Source organism: Silurus aristotelis (genome assembly GCF_946808225.1).
Source record: "Silurus aristotelis genome assembly, chromosome: 10".
NCBI classification, from domain to species: Eukaryota; Metazoa; Chordata; class Actinopteri; order Siluriformes; family Siluridae; genus Silurus; species Silurus aristotelis.
In genome coordinates, this window is record NC_139583.1 from 9,580,723 (window position 1) to 9,598,385 (window position 17,663).

At 40.4% G+C, this 17,663-nt stretch overlaps 1 protein-coding gene across 2 annotated transcripts in view; it reads right to left on the bottom strand.

Annotated features, from left to right (window-relative positions):
* The window catches only part of tmtc2b (transmembrane O-mannosyltransferase targeting cadherins 2b), a 113,294-nt gene that overhangs the window by 47,350 nt on the left and 48,281 nt on the right, over positions 1 to 17,663 (bottom strand). For both annotated transcript variants that reach the window (XM_083551905.1, XM_083551906.1), the window contains exon 2: positions 5,818 to 6,394. In XM_083551905.1, coding sequence (XP_083408031.1) covers positions 5,818 to 6,394 — 577 coding nt within the window. The remainder of the gene's footprint in view (positions 1 to 5,817; positions 6,395 to 17,663) is intronic.

The following is a 17,663-nucleotide window of genomic DNA, read 5'->3' on the forward strand; positions in this document are numbered from 1 at the left end:
CTGTGGTTTAAAACAAATTATGGCGGCATTTACTATTTATTCTTTTAAGTTAAACCCAAGACTCATAACCGCAGGTTTAAATGACATATGGTTGTTGTTAGTGGACTGAGTCTGCAAAAAAAAAAAAAAAAAAAAAAGGAATTATAAACAAAACCTACAATTAAATAAAACAAAATAGCAAACATATTGTGAAAAACAAAACATGTATAGAATACTAAAAATGAACAATAAGATCAATTTATCTTGGTTACACTCTGGTTGACTCACAGATTGGGGTCCCATCCGGGACAGTGTGACAGGACAAATGTCTTTTTTTTCTTTCTTTCTTTTTATTCAACTACCTTTTTTATTTTTTTTTACTATTTATTCTACTAAATAAACAAAATTATAAACACACACACACACACACACACACACACACACACACACACACACACACACACACACACACACACACACACACACACACACACACACACACACACACACACACACACACACAATCTTATTTATATCCATTAACAGCAAACTCAACTGTTCCTTCACTGGCTTCCTTCAAATTCTTACACTCACTTAGTAATCTGCCATATTTATAATTACTCCTTTATTTATTAGGTCTTTTTTTACTCTTTTAAACTCTATTTATGTAATATTATATATTAATGACCATGATAAAAAGCTGTATGTGGGTAAATAATATTTATACAAAAGTAGTGGGTCAAAGTAGAGCGCCGGCTATGTTGTAATCCGAATCATCTCAATTGGCATAACAATAAATGATTTATTTATTTTTTTGTTTCGGTCTAAGCAATGGCTAAATGCTTTTAAGAGCTCAACAAAAGATCTCCTCTGGGCTCCATTGTTGCAAACTTGGTACAAACAAGTCCCCGGACTTTTCTTTTAACACGATATGTCCTGATTCATCTAAATAGCTTTCCAATTCATGCACACAAACGCCAGCTATGTTTTTAATTCTATAAGAAACAGCTTTCAACATGCAAACCTTGTATATAATTGTTCACGCTGAGGAAAAACAACAACCATGTCCGAGTCGCTTTGACGCCACGTTGCTGTCAGGCTATCATTATGCCTAGTTAAAAGAGAGGATCCGAAGAATAGCGGACTGGCCATTAAACACCCGGCACACACAAAAAGCATTAGCATGTGAAAGCCTGCATGGACAAATTGGCCACAAATTACGCTGGGTTTAGCATGGATTTGGAACAAGAGCGTGGGTGGGTTAACAATAACCAATGCAACCACCTAATCTGGTGCATTTTCACGTGTAGGACTAACTACTAACGGAAACGACCTGTTTCCTTTACTAATAATTCTATTACTGAAGTCACATCAATCCAAAATCCCTAAGTACATAGTACAAATTCTCTTCTAAAACCAGGTCTGATGTGTAATATAGCTGGTCACGGTGTGTCTGAGTAAGTACTAAACAAATTTAAGTGTACACTAGCACACAGTGCAGCCATTCTTAGCAGCGGCTGGCTAGCTCAGTGCCTTGGCTCAGTGACATTTAGTTAATCCATGGAAGTGCTGGGCTACGTTGCTCAGCTCCCATTGACCCCTAAGAAATGGATACAGAAGCTTTCACTGAGATTAATCCCCCTGCGGTGTTTAACCCAGCAGTAAATGGGTGGAAGGTTATATCCTGGATACCGACCATCAACGGCCTAATAAAAACCTTACACAAGCTAAAGGATAATAATTATGCTGTTTAAGCAAGCAGTGTGTATCTTCGTGGCTAAGCTTCAGCAACATGCACCACGTAACAGCCTGCACATATACTGTTCCAGTATATCAGGGGTGTGTATTGTACACTTCTATTTGATTCCAACTGAAATATACAAGCCACGTGTGACTATAAAATGATTGTGAATGGCAGTTTAAAAGACTAATAGGGACTCTTGTAAAGACATTGGATGAATGTCCAGAAGGAGCTGAGACCACATTAAGATGTGAAGCTTTCATAGTGAAACCTGACATCTGTAACCTACAGTAACGTGTCATGTGGAAATCACTGGCAACTTCTGACACTTTATTGTCATGTGATAGTGTTCTTGTGTGTTCTATAGCTTTTAGATCTTTAGCTTATCGAGATAAAAACATGCATAAACTATGCTGATTCTAAGAAGAATCTGAATGAAACTAGAAAAAGTGCTTTTCAGAGAATACACACAATAAAATACGAAAGCAAATTACCAAAAGTTTACAATATTTATTACTTTAAGAACTTGTACACTTGTTTTTTTTACACTAATATTCACTCACTTATACACATCACTGTATACCCTTGTTCATTTTATCAATGTTTACACGAGTGGAAGTGCTTTTGCACTGCCAATATCTACAGTATTATCTCTAAACTGCACTACCACACCCCACTCTTTTACCTTACTCTTTATAACCATTTATTGACAAAAGTATTGGGACACCGGCGACATGAGGTCCTTTTAAAACTTTTACACAATTATACAGGATATTTTTGAATGAAAGCAGCATTACATTTCACCTTTTTTTGAACCAGGAGACCCAAACCAGTTTCAGCTTAGCAATGTGAACAATGTGAGCTCTATGAGGATAATGGTTTACATGGTTTGGAGTGGCCTGTTACATTATAGAGCTCTGACCTCATCCTATTTGGGATGAATTGGAACGCTGACTGCACACCAGGCTACGGTGGCCAAGAAGTGCAAAACACATGATCCAGAAAACAAATTAACAAATTAGAAAACACTAACAAATCCGAGAACAAAATAACAAATGCACACACAAATGAACAAATCCGGAACAAATTTACAAATCAAAAAACAAAATAACAACTCCGCAAACACGTTAACAAATCCGAAAACACAACAACAAGTCAGACGAGCCGGAAAAGGAAGGTATAGTTTGTGAATGGAACACTTGTCGATCATTGGACGAGTCACCTGTCATTCAAGATATACAGTATGAAATCTTCTACCTTTGTTTCTTGTATATGTGTAAAGTTCTCAGTTCTCTTACTTTCAACTATTTTTCATTTTAATTAGTGCACCTCTAAATATAAACAAAAAAACCAGAATTGGCACATTGGAATGCAAGGAGATGCTGTTGTACTTCCTGTATATCTTGAATGACAGGTGCCTTGTCCAATGATTGGTAAGTGTTCCATTTGCAATCTATACCTAAAAAAATAAAAAAATAAAAAGTGTTTCCTAATGATACGTTAAATAAATCCGTTTTGTTTTTAGCTTTATTAAAGGTTTTACACAGAAGCACTTGAAAGGCTGGTCGACTGCTTTTGGCTAGCTAGCAGACACGTTACTTTGTAAAAAAGACGCAGAAAGACATGCTAAAGTGTTTATTATGATCTGCTGACAAGCATCGCCTTAGCACGTCATTGCCTTGTTTTTCACTTTGATCTAAACATGTTTAGTGCTGCAGGAAGCAGTTTGTCAGCTCTTCAGGTCAGTTTGTCAGGATTTATCACTGAACTGCAGTGTCAAAGATGAAATAAATTTGTCCTTCAGATCAAGGATCAGAGACATTTCACAGAGCTTAAACGTTTCGTTAGTAATTCTGGCAGCTCTTTCTCCTTTATAGTCGGCTTTCACTTGTCAGCGCAATGTGGCGTGTTTTTTCGAATGGGAAACTGCGGCATTATTCGCCTCCGGCTTGGCGCTGGCCCCGTGAACCGTACCACAGGGTGACAGCTCTGAGAATAGCTGAGTGGAAAAACATGCAGGGTATGTACACAAAGTATGAGTGTTTGATGAAGCCAGTGTGCACGGCCCAGACAAACACATAGTAAATCCAGCTTTATACAATGCTTCACCAGAACTGCTTTGGAGAAGGGTCCGAAATGAACTGCTGAATGCTTACAATCTTTCAGAACAATACAAGGATCTTGGCTGCCCCCATAGAGTGGGACATGTTAGTAAGCAAAGGTATGCTACTGTATGCTTATTGTTGTCTGTTGCAATAAAGGGTGTCATGGTGGTGCTGTGAGCTCATTCTGGTGCTCAGGTTACTGTCTGTGAAATGTTTTGGATATTCGCCTTCCTGTCTGTGAGGTTTTCCTCCTGGTTCTTTGTATTCCTCCTATCCTATAAAAATACTACTACTAATAATAAAAAACTAATTTGCTCATGTGAATGTGAGTTGAATGTGTTCTTGGGATGGGCACAGGACCTACATCAACCCTGGCAGGAAAGTGGGTGAGTGAGTTAGTGAGTGATAAAGAATACCTCCTATACAATAACTTTCAGTGGATCAAATAATTGAGTAATGAGTTAAGTACGCAGAATAAATTAACAAAATTACAGCATAGCGCTTCACAATCTGCTCAATTATAGTGTACATTTTTTGGCACTGCCTAATTTGAAGAGATCAGTGCTGAAAAATGCTAAGAAATTGCGACAAGAAATCCTCTTCAATTGATACGTTTGCTACACCCAAACTGTTATAAAGCAGGTTGTTGTAAACAGTCAGGCCTATGGTTTTTTAAATCAAGTCCCTGTTAATGTGGGCGGACAAAACAGATGCTTTAGTTTCGGACATCTGTGCCCCATCTCGTGTTCAAAAGCCTGTTGGCACTGGAGCGCAACTCAGGCTTAAGGCTTATACTTTAATGACAGGTCTGTTTGAGCTTCTGATCTGAATCCAGTCAATGTGAGATACTGTCAGCTGTGAAGCCATGAACGCGATGACTGCATCAAAGGCCTCGTGCGGCTGCGTAAAATGAAAATGAGAACTACAGCCCAGGGCAAATAGATCACAGCACTGAGAATTTATATCAAATGATTAGGGATATACATACGGATTACACATAAGCACGCGGACCCGAAACTGGATGAACACGTCGTGAAGTAGCCGCGTGGGCAAGTCGCAGTGGTGCACATGTCGTGTTTAATTTGCACAGACTTGCTAGGGGTCGACAAAGTCACCAGGTCTCATGGGTAGATGTTAAATGTTCCTGACAAGCCATGGCTGAGGCAATGCTGCTTCAACACTCAGATGCTTGAAAAGGGTGTTTGCACTAAAGAGAATTGCATCACTATGTCAAATCCGTTTTTTGCCATTGATTTCGGTAGCAAACACAAACAGCTCTCTCTCTTTCTCTCTCTTCCAGCTTATGATTGATCTCAACACTAATTGCTAAAAAAAAAAAAAAAAAAAACACTTTCCACATGATTACTTCATTATTTGTTCTAACAGGACCATTCATCTCCATCACTTGCCCTTCGCTGATGCTGCGATCAGATCGGTTTTAAACATTATCAAGCCGTTCTTAAATTTATTAGTCTTATTATTGTGGAAATGTTCTAATTATCACGGGTTCATTATACTAGAGGTTGAATCATTCGTCCTTTTACAGCTGGCATTTACGGTGTTCTGAACAAGAGCGAATGCTTCAATAAACCATTACATACTTCCTATATAAAAATCGCAAACACAGACTCATTGGCCCGTTGCATTCTAACCAACCCAAGCACAAACGTTCCTTTTGTTTGCCTCTGCTCTCGTATATTTTTGTAGCACTGAAGAATAAAAAGCCCACTCCGGTTCATTTCGGATCATCCAGCTGAATATACACAGAAAGCGATTTTTTTTAATGAAAAGCAAACACACAACACACACACACACGTTTACACCCACTGGCTCGGCACAGCGATATTGGCTTTCCACCGGTGGGTCACTGAGCACTCATTGAGCTAAGAAGGGAGTGGAGGAAATCACTTGCATGTGTCAGAAAAAAAAAAAAACTTCAGGAGCTGACTTGCCAAAAATCACAAATAAAAACACAACACAAAACTTGTTTACCTTGTAGAAGATTCCGGGGAGCTGCTGCAGCTTCATCCGGTGAAAGACGAAAACGTCGTAGACCGCTGCCACGGCCAGCACGGTGATGCCCTGCTCCTTCCACAGCACGCTGCAGGCTGAGCAGACCAGGCTGCCCGCGAACCACGCCCAACACTGCCGCTGTGCCCCCTTTGCCCGCTGGTCACAGTGGCCCATGTAGCAGAACAGTGCCAGGAGGAAAAACAGAGCAGCACCCACGTCGGCCCGGCCCACAATGCCCGCCACAGCCTCGGTGTGAACAGGATGTGAGGCAAAAAGCAGGCCTGCGAGCAGCCTCCAGCAGCCCGTACCCAGCAGCAGGCGTGCCAGGCGCGTAAACAGCGCTGTTACGGCACAGTGCAGTGCTACGTTGGCTAAATGGTAGCCCCATGGCTCCAGGCCACTCAGGGCATAGTTGATGCGAAAGGACAGCGTACAGAGCGGCCTGTAGGACTTGTGGCTGCCGCTGTGTGTGAGCAGAGTACCCCAGAAATCATCATAGAACACGCTGGTCCATGGCGTCTCAGGAAGCAGGTCCTGGTTGGTTTTGATGGCACGGCTGCAAAACATACACAAAGAAAAGTATTATAAAAACCTACAAGCACTTCATATAGTTTCTCCCAGCACTTTCATTAGATTTAAACCGAGAGGAAGCTGAGAATCTTTGTAAGCATTGTTTATACTGTTGAAGATCATTAATAAAAATTGATGACTTTTTACTTTTACCCTCTAATAGGTTAACTGTTTTTTTGTGCCAGATGTTTAAAGCAGACACAAGTCTTTTTCCCTAGAACAACTTTTTTTGTTTATTTGGTTTTAACAAGAACATTCATCTGAATATGTGGTCTATTCCATACATTCTCTTGCTCTATATCGTCTTGTTTGGCCTCACACCTTCCACCTCACATGGATGAAACACTGCTTTAAATCAACACCTCTTCACAATGTTAAATGCAAATGACCCATTTATTATCTACTGTGATGGGGGGGTTGATGGAGCATGAAGGTGTCTGAGGACATAAGCAAAGATAAGTATGTGCGAGTTTAACATTTAATCATGTTAATACATTTTATCACCTAGGCCTAATAATGCAAACGGTTAAGCATTTTTCTTCCTGGAAACGTCTGAATCTACTTTCACAGACAAGGTTAATGGAGTTAATTGTGTGTATAGATAATTTATAAAAAAATGAATAGAATACATGTATATAAATGTCAGTGTAAAACAGACACAGCTTTAGAATTGGCCTGCATGCTCCCGGTCACCAAATAAACATTAGCTCTGTCTAAGTGTGCAGTATACACACAAACATACACTATATGGTTCAAATTATACAAAACGGGCCAGACCTCTCCACTACAAACCATACCCTGAATTAGTTCATTCTGGATGTTGTGCATTTTCAGCTGATTTCTTGGGGGAGAATCTTTATTGGCACATACCCTGTGCACACAATCATATTTGAGCTCCACAAGCTTTTATTAAAGAACTCAGTTTTTTTAATATACATCAATGAGTCCATGACCCTGTCGCCGGTTCACCACTGTTCCTTTCTTGGACCACTTTTGATGGATACCGTCTACTGCAGACCAGGAACATGCCACAAAAGCTGCAGTTTTGGAGATGCTCTGAACCCAGTTGTCTAGCCATCACAATTTGGTCAAAATTCGCTCAAATCTTTACGCTTGCCCATTTTTCCTGCTTTTAACACATCAACTTTGAGGACAAAATGTTCACTTGGTGCCTAATACATCCCACCCACTAGGTGAATTTTTTATTCATTTCACCTGTCATAATGTAAAAATTTCATAATGTTCAGTGTTTTATATATTTTATATTTTTCATTCTCCCCCCCCCAACACTCTCTTAACTAGGTACACGATTTAAAGTTGCAGTAAAAAAATTAATAATAATAATGACGATAAAGGTAAGAATAATTAATACATTTAAAAAAACAACTGGTTTGGATTTTCCCAACAGATATATCACGCATGTTGTGTGACAGTTGGAATAGCAGAGCTCTCTGGTTGCTAGGAAAATTGAACTGAATTGAACTCTATGCACACAGACATTGCTTAAAGGAAAAAAGGGCAGAGCTTCTCACATATCTCACTGCTTGCTCACTGACTGAACGAAGGGTCCCGAGTGGACAGCCGTCGACATTCATCACCCTCTGAGCTGACAAGCCAGCCTTGAAAGATCTCTAAAAGAAGCGACTGAACCTCCCATTCCTGCCAAAAGAGTGTGAAGTGCAGCCTGATTGCATGTGTGTAATAAGAGGATGAACGTGTGTGTACTGAATGGTGACCGAGCTCTCCAGCTTTCTAAAGGTCATTTATCTTTCTGCACCTGTGTCCGGCTGTCACGCACTCACCTTCAAGCTTGATCTAAACTTAAATCCAGAGCGTGTCCTAGGATCAGGATGATGGATAGTGAAAGAACTGAGCCAGTCCAGATCGATTATATTAAACCTTTTTTTCAGCCAAACGATATTGCGCTGTGCGGAGATAAAAACCCAATAAAAACCTTGAACGATTTCATAATTATTACGAGTCCACTAGGAGCAGGAATAAGAGAACTAATTAAATTCAAAACGCAGCCGCTATTAACAGAAAAGCTGCATTCGTATTGAGTGTCTTTTATTTAAAATTCATGACATTCTGTCTGGGAACTGTGTGGTGTTTACTAAATAGCTTAACGCTTCAGAAGCAAGACCCAGGAGAGCGTGTACGTGAGGTAGTGACCAGACTACAGAGACGAAGGCAAAACATGATTCAGCCTCCTTCTGTAGATTTGGCAATTGAGGACAAACACCACACCCAAAAACGTAAAGAAAACAGAACAATGCATTTGAAGAGGGAGTTCCATATCGGCATAACAAAGCGCGAGGAGAAACCGAGAGAAAAGCCAGGTCGATCAAACTTGTGGTCAGAGAGGGGAAGGGCAAACAGAAGAGGGACAGAGAATAAATAAATGATGGAGACTGACATAAAGAACAATTTGTTTGTTCATGCACAGAAGACACAGCAACGTGGGGAGCATCCAAATTTGTTTGCCAAAGGCATAAAATAAAAACCTAAAGAGAACAGATAGAGATCACCGGGTGGATGCCCCAGAGGCCCACACACCCACTGGGGTCCATGCTGTCTGCTCTGGCCCCGCAACATACACGCACACGCGATGACCCATTTATCAATCATCTGTGACGCAGTCTCGGTTGCCCTACGATGTGATGTCTTACTGTGAGTCACACATACAAACGCTGCCCCTTACAGAAGGTGAGTGTGTGTACACAGGGGGAGTATTGGCAAGCGCCATTAGTCTCCTTTGTGTTGTGTGTGGAAACATACAGGCCTGTAATTAAAATCTGCAATGGATGGAACAAGGCACACGCGACAACGCGCTTTTTACGCCACGCTGCAATCACTCCCCACGGCACTCGTAATTACCGCAGGCAATTAAGACTGCAGCAGAAAAACAACAGATGCACGCAGACCAGGGATGCCCATGTCAAAAAGAAGAACCGTGAGACAGGTACAGGTACTGGGAGATAAACTGATAATGAAGACAACAAGGTGTGTGTTAGCATAATCTGACCATGTATAGGTATAATACAGCATAATAATATATATATATATATATATATATATATATATATATATATATATATATATATATATACACACACACACACACACACACACACACACACACACACACACACATTAATTTCCTTTTTATATGTTTTTTATAATGTTCTGATACATACTTTCATTTTCACGTGTGTATGTGTGTGTGTGTGTGTGTGTGTGTATTATCTCCTACAGTGTAAACAGGCATTTCGTTTGAATCTAACACAAAATCACACAATCACAGATAGCAGATACACAAATAAAATGTAAAATGTAGAAAATAATAACGTTAAGCTACAGAAAATTAAAGCAATAATATCGAGCTGTAAACGACATAAATAATAGTGTGACTCTACCGACTAAAATCTATAGATTAAAGAAATAATAAAGCGATAATTTATGTTATAGACCACAGAAATAATACGACAATGGTCAGAATTTCGTCCGAACTGTTGTTTTAGTTATTCGTTACAGAAAGTTATTCATCACCATTCACATCAATCAGACTCAGGAATTCATTAAGGTATAAAGTCGACCAGCACTGTATGAAGGCTCAACATTTCCTCCTTCGCTGCAGTATTTTCCCTCTTTAATCAGAGGTTTATAGCTGGCATTCTGCCTTGTTTTGCTGCCTGTAGTGACCGTGTCCACCTGCCACCTCACTAAACAGATGGAGACGGAGAGATTTCAGAACACTGTTCAACGTGCTGCCAAACACAGCTCTACAATTATAGAGGCTTGGGATAAGGGCAGAAGGAATGCAAGACACAGTTTGCAAAAACAATTCGAACAATACAGAAAGCTTTACAGAAAGTACGCGAAAATGATAAATCCGTTATCCAACACATTAAAATTCACCATACAGTGTGAAATTAATTCCACCCTTTGTTTTGGCAGCCATTTTCTTCCTTCTTTCTGTTTATTCAGGTCCATTTTAATCTCTGTAAACCATTTGCCAAATAAACTCTATCCTGCTGTGCGGAAAGCCAGTATATGAGACCTAAGCTGCATGCATGATCATTTCACTACCACAGGCTTGGAAAATCCATGCCACTTACCGAATCGAGGAGAAATAACTAAAGCTCCTGCAATTATTAGCTTGGTCAGGGGTCTCAAAGAGCAATGCTTTTAAAGAATCTGTCAGTCATTCAGAACAAAGTGAAGCACTGATGAGACCTACCACTGTTCAATATGATAAGAGAATTGTTGTAGTACTATTGTAGCAATAACACTAGACAATCTCCTATGTAAATATTTTTTTATAAAAATCTGTTATACATTTTTTAAGCCTTACTGTGAGAAAAAAAAATATGGTTCCGAACTAAACTATGATGCAGCCAATCTGATGTCCTGATGATCTGAAGCCGTTCTAATTCAATACAGTGTCTATTGATCTGATGAACATATTGATAAACTTAATCTATTGAACAAAATATCAAAAGGTTAAACAATAAAGACTTTTCACAGCCTTCATTGCTTATATTCCCCAAAGGTGCCAACATCAGTGAAAGGCAGTTGCAAAACATTGCATAAAGGTAAGTCTTTTTTTTTAAGCCTTTTTTAGTGTTAATAATAATAGTTACAAATCTTTTATTAAATCATTAGTTGTTGCGATCTTGTTTTTCATGTCATTCTCTCTGTGTTAGTTGTGGGGGAACTGTTGGGTCCCGTGTCTTCTTCCATTTAATAAAAGAAGTAACACAAGGGATAACAAGTGCACCTATAAAACAAAGATGTTACACCAATGTTCAAAGTAAAATGAATGAGAAATCCAGTAGGAGACAGAGCAAAACGAAATCGCACTGCACTCAAAGTTCCACAATGCAATGTAATGTGGAGATTGTGCTGAGTAATGACTTGGCGAAGAATTTTGCTCCCTATTAAATGACGAGCATGTTGGCGTGGTATTAGTATCAAAGCTGAAGTTTTGGAAACATATCCTTTGAGCAAAGTGTACAGATGAGGAGGTGAGAGAGTGCTGGAAAGACTGAAGAAACTTAGAAATTTTACCCTGGCACAATATTATTACTATTATTAGTTGAGTAATTCCTGTATCACGTGTGTAATAGTTGAAGGGAAAAGGGAAAAAAAAAAAAAAAAAAAAAAAAAAAGAGGGAGCTCTAGTGATGCCTTTTCCAGTCAGGGGAACAATCTATGCGAGACCGCACACCTCTGGTCTCTTGAGGGGCTGAGGGTATTATGTGACAGCCAACGCCAAAAAGTCCGCACCATCTTGGCTGGGAATTCTGAGATGACTCCTGTCAGTACCTGTTTGCCCTGCCATGCGTAGAGCGGTCTTCCACGCTGGGTTGGAGCTGTACTAATGAGGAGTGATGTCCAAATGAGCCGCTGTACTTTTGAGCTTGCATTCCCCAGACTAAAGTACAAATTCAGTAAACCCTGCGGCCGACTGTGAAACCCAGAGTGGTGTAAATAGCAGTCTGATGTTTCCAGACAAACGCTGCCTGGCTACAAGACAAAACAAAGCCTTGCTGGAAACAAAAAAGAAACTATAAAAAGTCATCAAAACATATCCGCAAATGTACTGTAGATGCTGTTTTAATGACACTTAAATTGAACTTTGTTTTAGTATCTGACAAACTAAAAAATTATGTAAAACATGATCCCTCACCAGTAAACAGGAAGATGTTGGGGGAGTTGGGGGGGGGGGGGGGGGGCGCACTGGCATTTAGAGAACAGTGTTTTTTGGTTTTTTTTTGCCAAGTATGGGTCATCACCCAGCTCCAATGTCTGAAAGGGCCACATTCATATTTTGCGAATGCCTGTGGGGAGGTCCTCTGCTGCGACCACTCAGCTTTGCTTCCCAAGCCCTTTGTCTATGGTTTCTTCCCATGAGAATGCCTGCGGCTAAATAATAGAAAACTTTCTCCTCCCCAGCGGTGCTCATGAACAACTCTCAAGACCTGCTGCTTCACTCCCTCAAGAATTGCTACTGTTTTTTTACTATTTAAATTTGCAGAATGATTATATATGCACTCAGCTGCTACAAAATAATACAAAACAAAATAAATACAGAGCATATGCCATTTAACCATTTCTGTATTGTGGCTTGAACAACAAGGGCTTCATGACAAAAGGACTTGTCCTTGTGCATTCCACAGTGTTCGAAAGCAAACAAAATAGCATCTCCATTTTTTTTCTTGTAGGTCCATTTGTGCACTTTATTTCTTCAGCATGAAAACCTGAGATTCCAAAAAACCGACTATAGTGCGTCTCTAAAACCACAGCCTCGCTCAATACAAGGACATTTCCATATGCAGATCAGAAGAGATGTCATTCTTCATCCTGTGCTCCTTCAATTTGGTAGAGAGCGAAAAAAAAAGCCAATTTGCATAAATGAATAATTTATACACGTGCACATTGCTGATATGAAAAACAAAGTAAGACAGGTAATTTTGCCCCCAAAAAAAGGCAACAGTACAAATCGATTCAGAAGGGAGAAACATGGCCTAATGATTTAGACTCCAGACACAAATTCAAAATGTATTAAACAGCCTTCCCAGTGCATTTTGTTCAGCTACCAAAAACCTTCACGTATATCGGTTTGGCAGGTAATTTGTCGTCATAACGTCAACCTGTGGGTTGATCGTTGGAAATCGGGAGAGCGAGAGGAACTTCACCCAGGCCAATCCAAACACACACAAAGAGAAGCTTTGTATTGGGCACAAACCAACTTGGGCTACCATGAAATTAACATTGTGTGGGTGGATGTTTTTTTTTTTTATCTCAATACAATAAAAGCAACATTAGCAAGATTTGTGGAAACATGGACGAGGGCAGGCCGAGTGTGAAGGCTTGTACGAACTGTAAACTCTCCATGCTTACTCATTTCTATTCCACAAACTCTGTATTTACTCCAGAAAAGTCATCATTTTTTCCCTTTAGACTTTTTATTACTTTACAATTTCTTCAGCATGCATACACACACAAACACACCATACTTTCTGCTAGATTTTTCTTTATATATATATATATATATATATATATACAAACACCCAGGTATCCTCTATTAATAAGGATCCAAATGCAGGAGTGATCTCTGCTTAAGCGACCTCGACAAAAATGAAAAAGAAAAATGATCAGCATATTATCTGCCTATTAACTTAGTGCGAAGCTGAGATCAGCACCTCATTTTAACTAGACTGTGTCACATCCTCTGGGGATAAGTACCAAGATTGTAAGTCATTACCCAACTTTATTTTAGATTGTAATGAAATAATGCATGATGCTAGACCCTCCGACAAAAGGAAGCACTAAGATCTGCACTCTGAGAGCTGTTCGGTGCAATTCCTCAGGCTTCTTGTCATGTTATATACGAAGTGTGCCATTTCCAAGGTCCACTTTATTTCATGCCACAGCAGAGAAAGAAAGAGAGACTCGCTCCGGCCACTACTGCGCTCCGATATTACCTGGCACTCAATTCAAAGCCCTGTTTCCCTTGTCGTAGTTTAGGAGCACGCTCTCAAACCATCACCACATGCATCTGAAATTTCAAATATTTTTCCTTAGGTCATTTTTTGCCCTCCCATTTGGCGCTGTAACGGGATCAGATTTCACGTTCAGGTTGTAAGAGTAGAATCTGTGAGACTGGTAGACTACTTGAAAGTTTGGATTACTTCCCTTTGGAAATGTTAAACTAGTTACATATATAATAATAAAAAAAAGTTACTGCAAGACACTGCTTTGTCGCACTATTAACATTTCGGTACACATACACAAAAAAACCCACACAGTGCTGCGATTGAATGTCTTGTTTCTTCCACCTCTATACACATCATCAAGAAGCCAGCCATGAACACGCCTCAACTTATGACTAATGCGTTAGAATACAAAAAAGGAGTCGGGTTTATATTCTAGAAGTTCACACTATGTTAATAATTTGATGCAGAAGAATTACATCAAATGAAAAGAATGTCTTATAGAATGTGAATTCCCCAGGGGTTTATTACATCTGCAGGTAAGCTATCGCCAGTAGCCGGTGTGAGAGCCATTAAAAACAGCCTTCCTGAGCAAGAAAAGACGAGCTGAGTGATATACAACCCTGTTACGACGCTCATAAATCACTGGCACAAGGCACAGCGCTGTCTTACATCCTAAACACGAAGTCTAGTCGGTCGCGGCGTCTTTGCTCTTTCACTTCATAAGGCAGATTCATGCTATAGGATTAAAATGCAAAAAGTGCTAAAATGGAACGGAATATACAGTGAGGAAAATAAGTATTTGAACACCCTGCTATTTTGCAAGTTCTCCCACTTAGAAATCATGGAGGGGTCTGAAATTGTCATCGTAGGTGCATGTCCACTGTGAGAGACTTAATCTAAAAAAAAAAATTCAGAAATCACAATATATGATTTTTAAACTATTTATTTGTATGATACAGCTGCAAATAAGTATTTGAACACCTGTCTATCAGCTAGAATTCTGACCCTCAAAGACCTGTTAGTCTGCCTTTAAAATGTCCACCTCCACTACATTTATTATCCTAAATTAGATGCACCTGTTTGAGGTCGTTAGCTGCATAAAGACACCTGTCCACCCCATACAATCAGTAAGAATCCAACTACTAACATGGCCAAGACCAAAGAGCTGTCCAAAGACACTAGAGACAAAATTGTACACCTCCACAAGGCTGGAAAGGGCTACGGGGAAATTGCCAAGCAGCTTGGTGAAAAAAGGTCCACTGTTGGAGCAATCATTAGAAAATGGAAGAAGCTAAACATGACTGTCAATCTCCCTCGGACTGGGGCTCCATGCAAGATCTCACCTCATGGGGTCTCAATGATCCTAAGGAAGGTGAGAAATCAGCCCAGAACTACACAGGAGGAGCTGGTCAATGACCTGAAAAGAGCTGGGACCACCATTTCCAAGGTTACTGTTGGTAATACACTAAGACGTCATGGTTTGAAATCATGCATGGCACGGAAGGTTCCCCTGCTTAAACCAGCACATGTCCAGGCACGTCTTAAGTTTGCCAATGACCATTTGGATGATCCAGAGGAGTCATGGGAGAAAGTCATGTGGTCAGATGAGACCAAAATAGAACTTTTGGGTCATAATTCCACTAAACAAGTTTGGAGGAAGAAGAATGATGAGTACCATCCCAAGAACACCATCCCTACTGTGAAGCATGGGGGTGGTAGCATCATGCTTTGGGGGTGTTTTTCTGCACATGGGACAGGGCAACTGCACTGTATTAAGGAGAGGATGACCGGGGCCATGTATTGCGAGATTTTGGGGAACAACCTTCCCTCAGTTAGAGCATTGAAGATGGGTCGAGGCTGGGTCTTCCAACATGACAATGACCTTAAGCACACAGCCAGGATAACCAAGGAGTGGCTCTGTAAGAAGCATATCAAGGTTCTGGCATGGCCTAGCCAGTCTCCAGACCTAAACCCAATAGAGAATCTTTGGAGGAAGCTCAAACTCCGTGTTTCTCAGTGACAGGCCAGAAACCTGACTGATCTGGAGAAGATCTGTGTGGAGGAGTGGGCCAAAATCCCTCCTGCAGTGTGTGCAAACCTGGTGAAAAACTACAGGAAACATTTGACCTCTGTAATTGCAAACAAAGGCTCCTGTACCAAATATTAACATTGACTTTCTCAGGTGTTCAAATACTTATTTGCAGCTGTATCATACAAATAAATAGTTTAAAAATCATACATTGTTATTGCTGGATTTTTTTTTTTAGATTATGTCTCTCACAGTGGACATGCACCTACGATGACAATTTCAGACCCCTCCATGATTTCTAAGTGGGAAAACTTGCAAAATAGCAGGGTGTTCAAATACTTATTTTCCTCACTGTAAATAAACCATAAGGGGAAAAAAGAGAACAGAAGTGTAAGCATACAAACTGTTGGGCTTCCTACTGATTGTCGTTAAGTACTCTATTTTTAAACCTAAATACACAGATCGTGCAATTGCATGCTTCAAAAGCCCTTCATACTAGACCGGAAAGCATTGAAACCTTCATTGCTGAAATCCTATTACCAGCTTTTAAAGCACTTCGCAAATGAGCCACATCAACTGCTGCTTATCCTCTGCTTCTCAAAGCGGATGCATCCATTCTATCAATTAGCCCAAAAAGCCAAATGTTTCATGTGCTGCGAATCCTCTTGATTGGAACAGAAACCTTTTTTATCCCAGTTTGACCCCGAGCGAAAGTACATCCCACGCACTGGCCTCTGCACAACAGGGGGTGTTTTGTCATGTTGCATGCCCCTCCGGCCAGGGGACAATAAATCAGCTGGACTGCCTGCAATTGAGCTCCTATTACAGAAAAGGGTATTCAGTCTGTCCGGTTTTGCTTTTGAGGCCCGTCCTGGCCACCAGCAGGCTGCTTTATCATTCAGGATGAAACGAGGAGGCAGACAGCGAATGAATAAGAACGGGCCTGAAGAATGCAGAGGTCTGGCTGAGAGGAACATGTGGCACAGGGAGGAGAACGCAAGACTGGAGGCTCCAGAACAACTGGGGAGATTGGCATTTTTACACAAACACCGAAGAGACATTTTCAGAGAAAATGACTTTTCTGTTTTCATGCTGCTGTGTGGGTGACAGTCTCGGTTATTGCTTTAACTGTTGGGTGTCTTGGCGTTCAAGACTCATTTCGACAATCTGCCAGGTTTTTCTGTTAGCACAGCTCACAACAGGGCTCTCAGTGTTCACAAACTGTTGTTCTAATACATAGAAAACAAAATTCTGTTGGAATCTGATGAATGTCTTTTTTAGACTGCTTTATTTGGCTTTGCTCTCGCCACTGAAGCATACCGACTCCAGCTCTGAAGCCACGTGGCGGATGTTCTGCACTTGCGGGTTGGAGTGGCTGTTTGCACAAGACACAGGAATTATTTATGAGGCATAAACAGGCTGAGCCAGACTATAGTATGTCATATCTTAGCCAAGACTCACTGCAGCAAGAAGTGCGGCATTTACCCGAGTAAATACCAATTGATCAATAGACCACAGTAAAGCACCTTTGCTGAAATATTAATGATAATGACACAGGGCTAGAGCAATGCGCATATGCACAATAGCGAAATATGCGAGGGTGAGCACATCTCTACGATTAGGTGTCTGCGCTATCAGTCTTTTGCCTGGAACACAAACAGGATCAAACTGCTGATGCTGCATTCAAGTGATTTTTCTTCCAATAACCAAAAAAAGAAACGAAA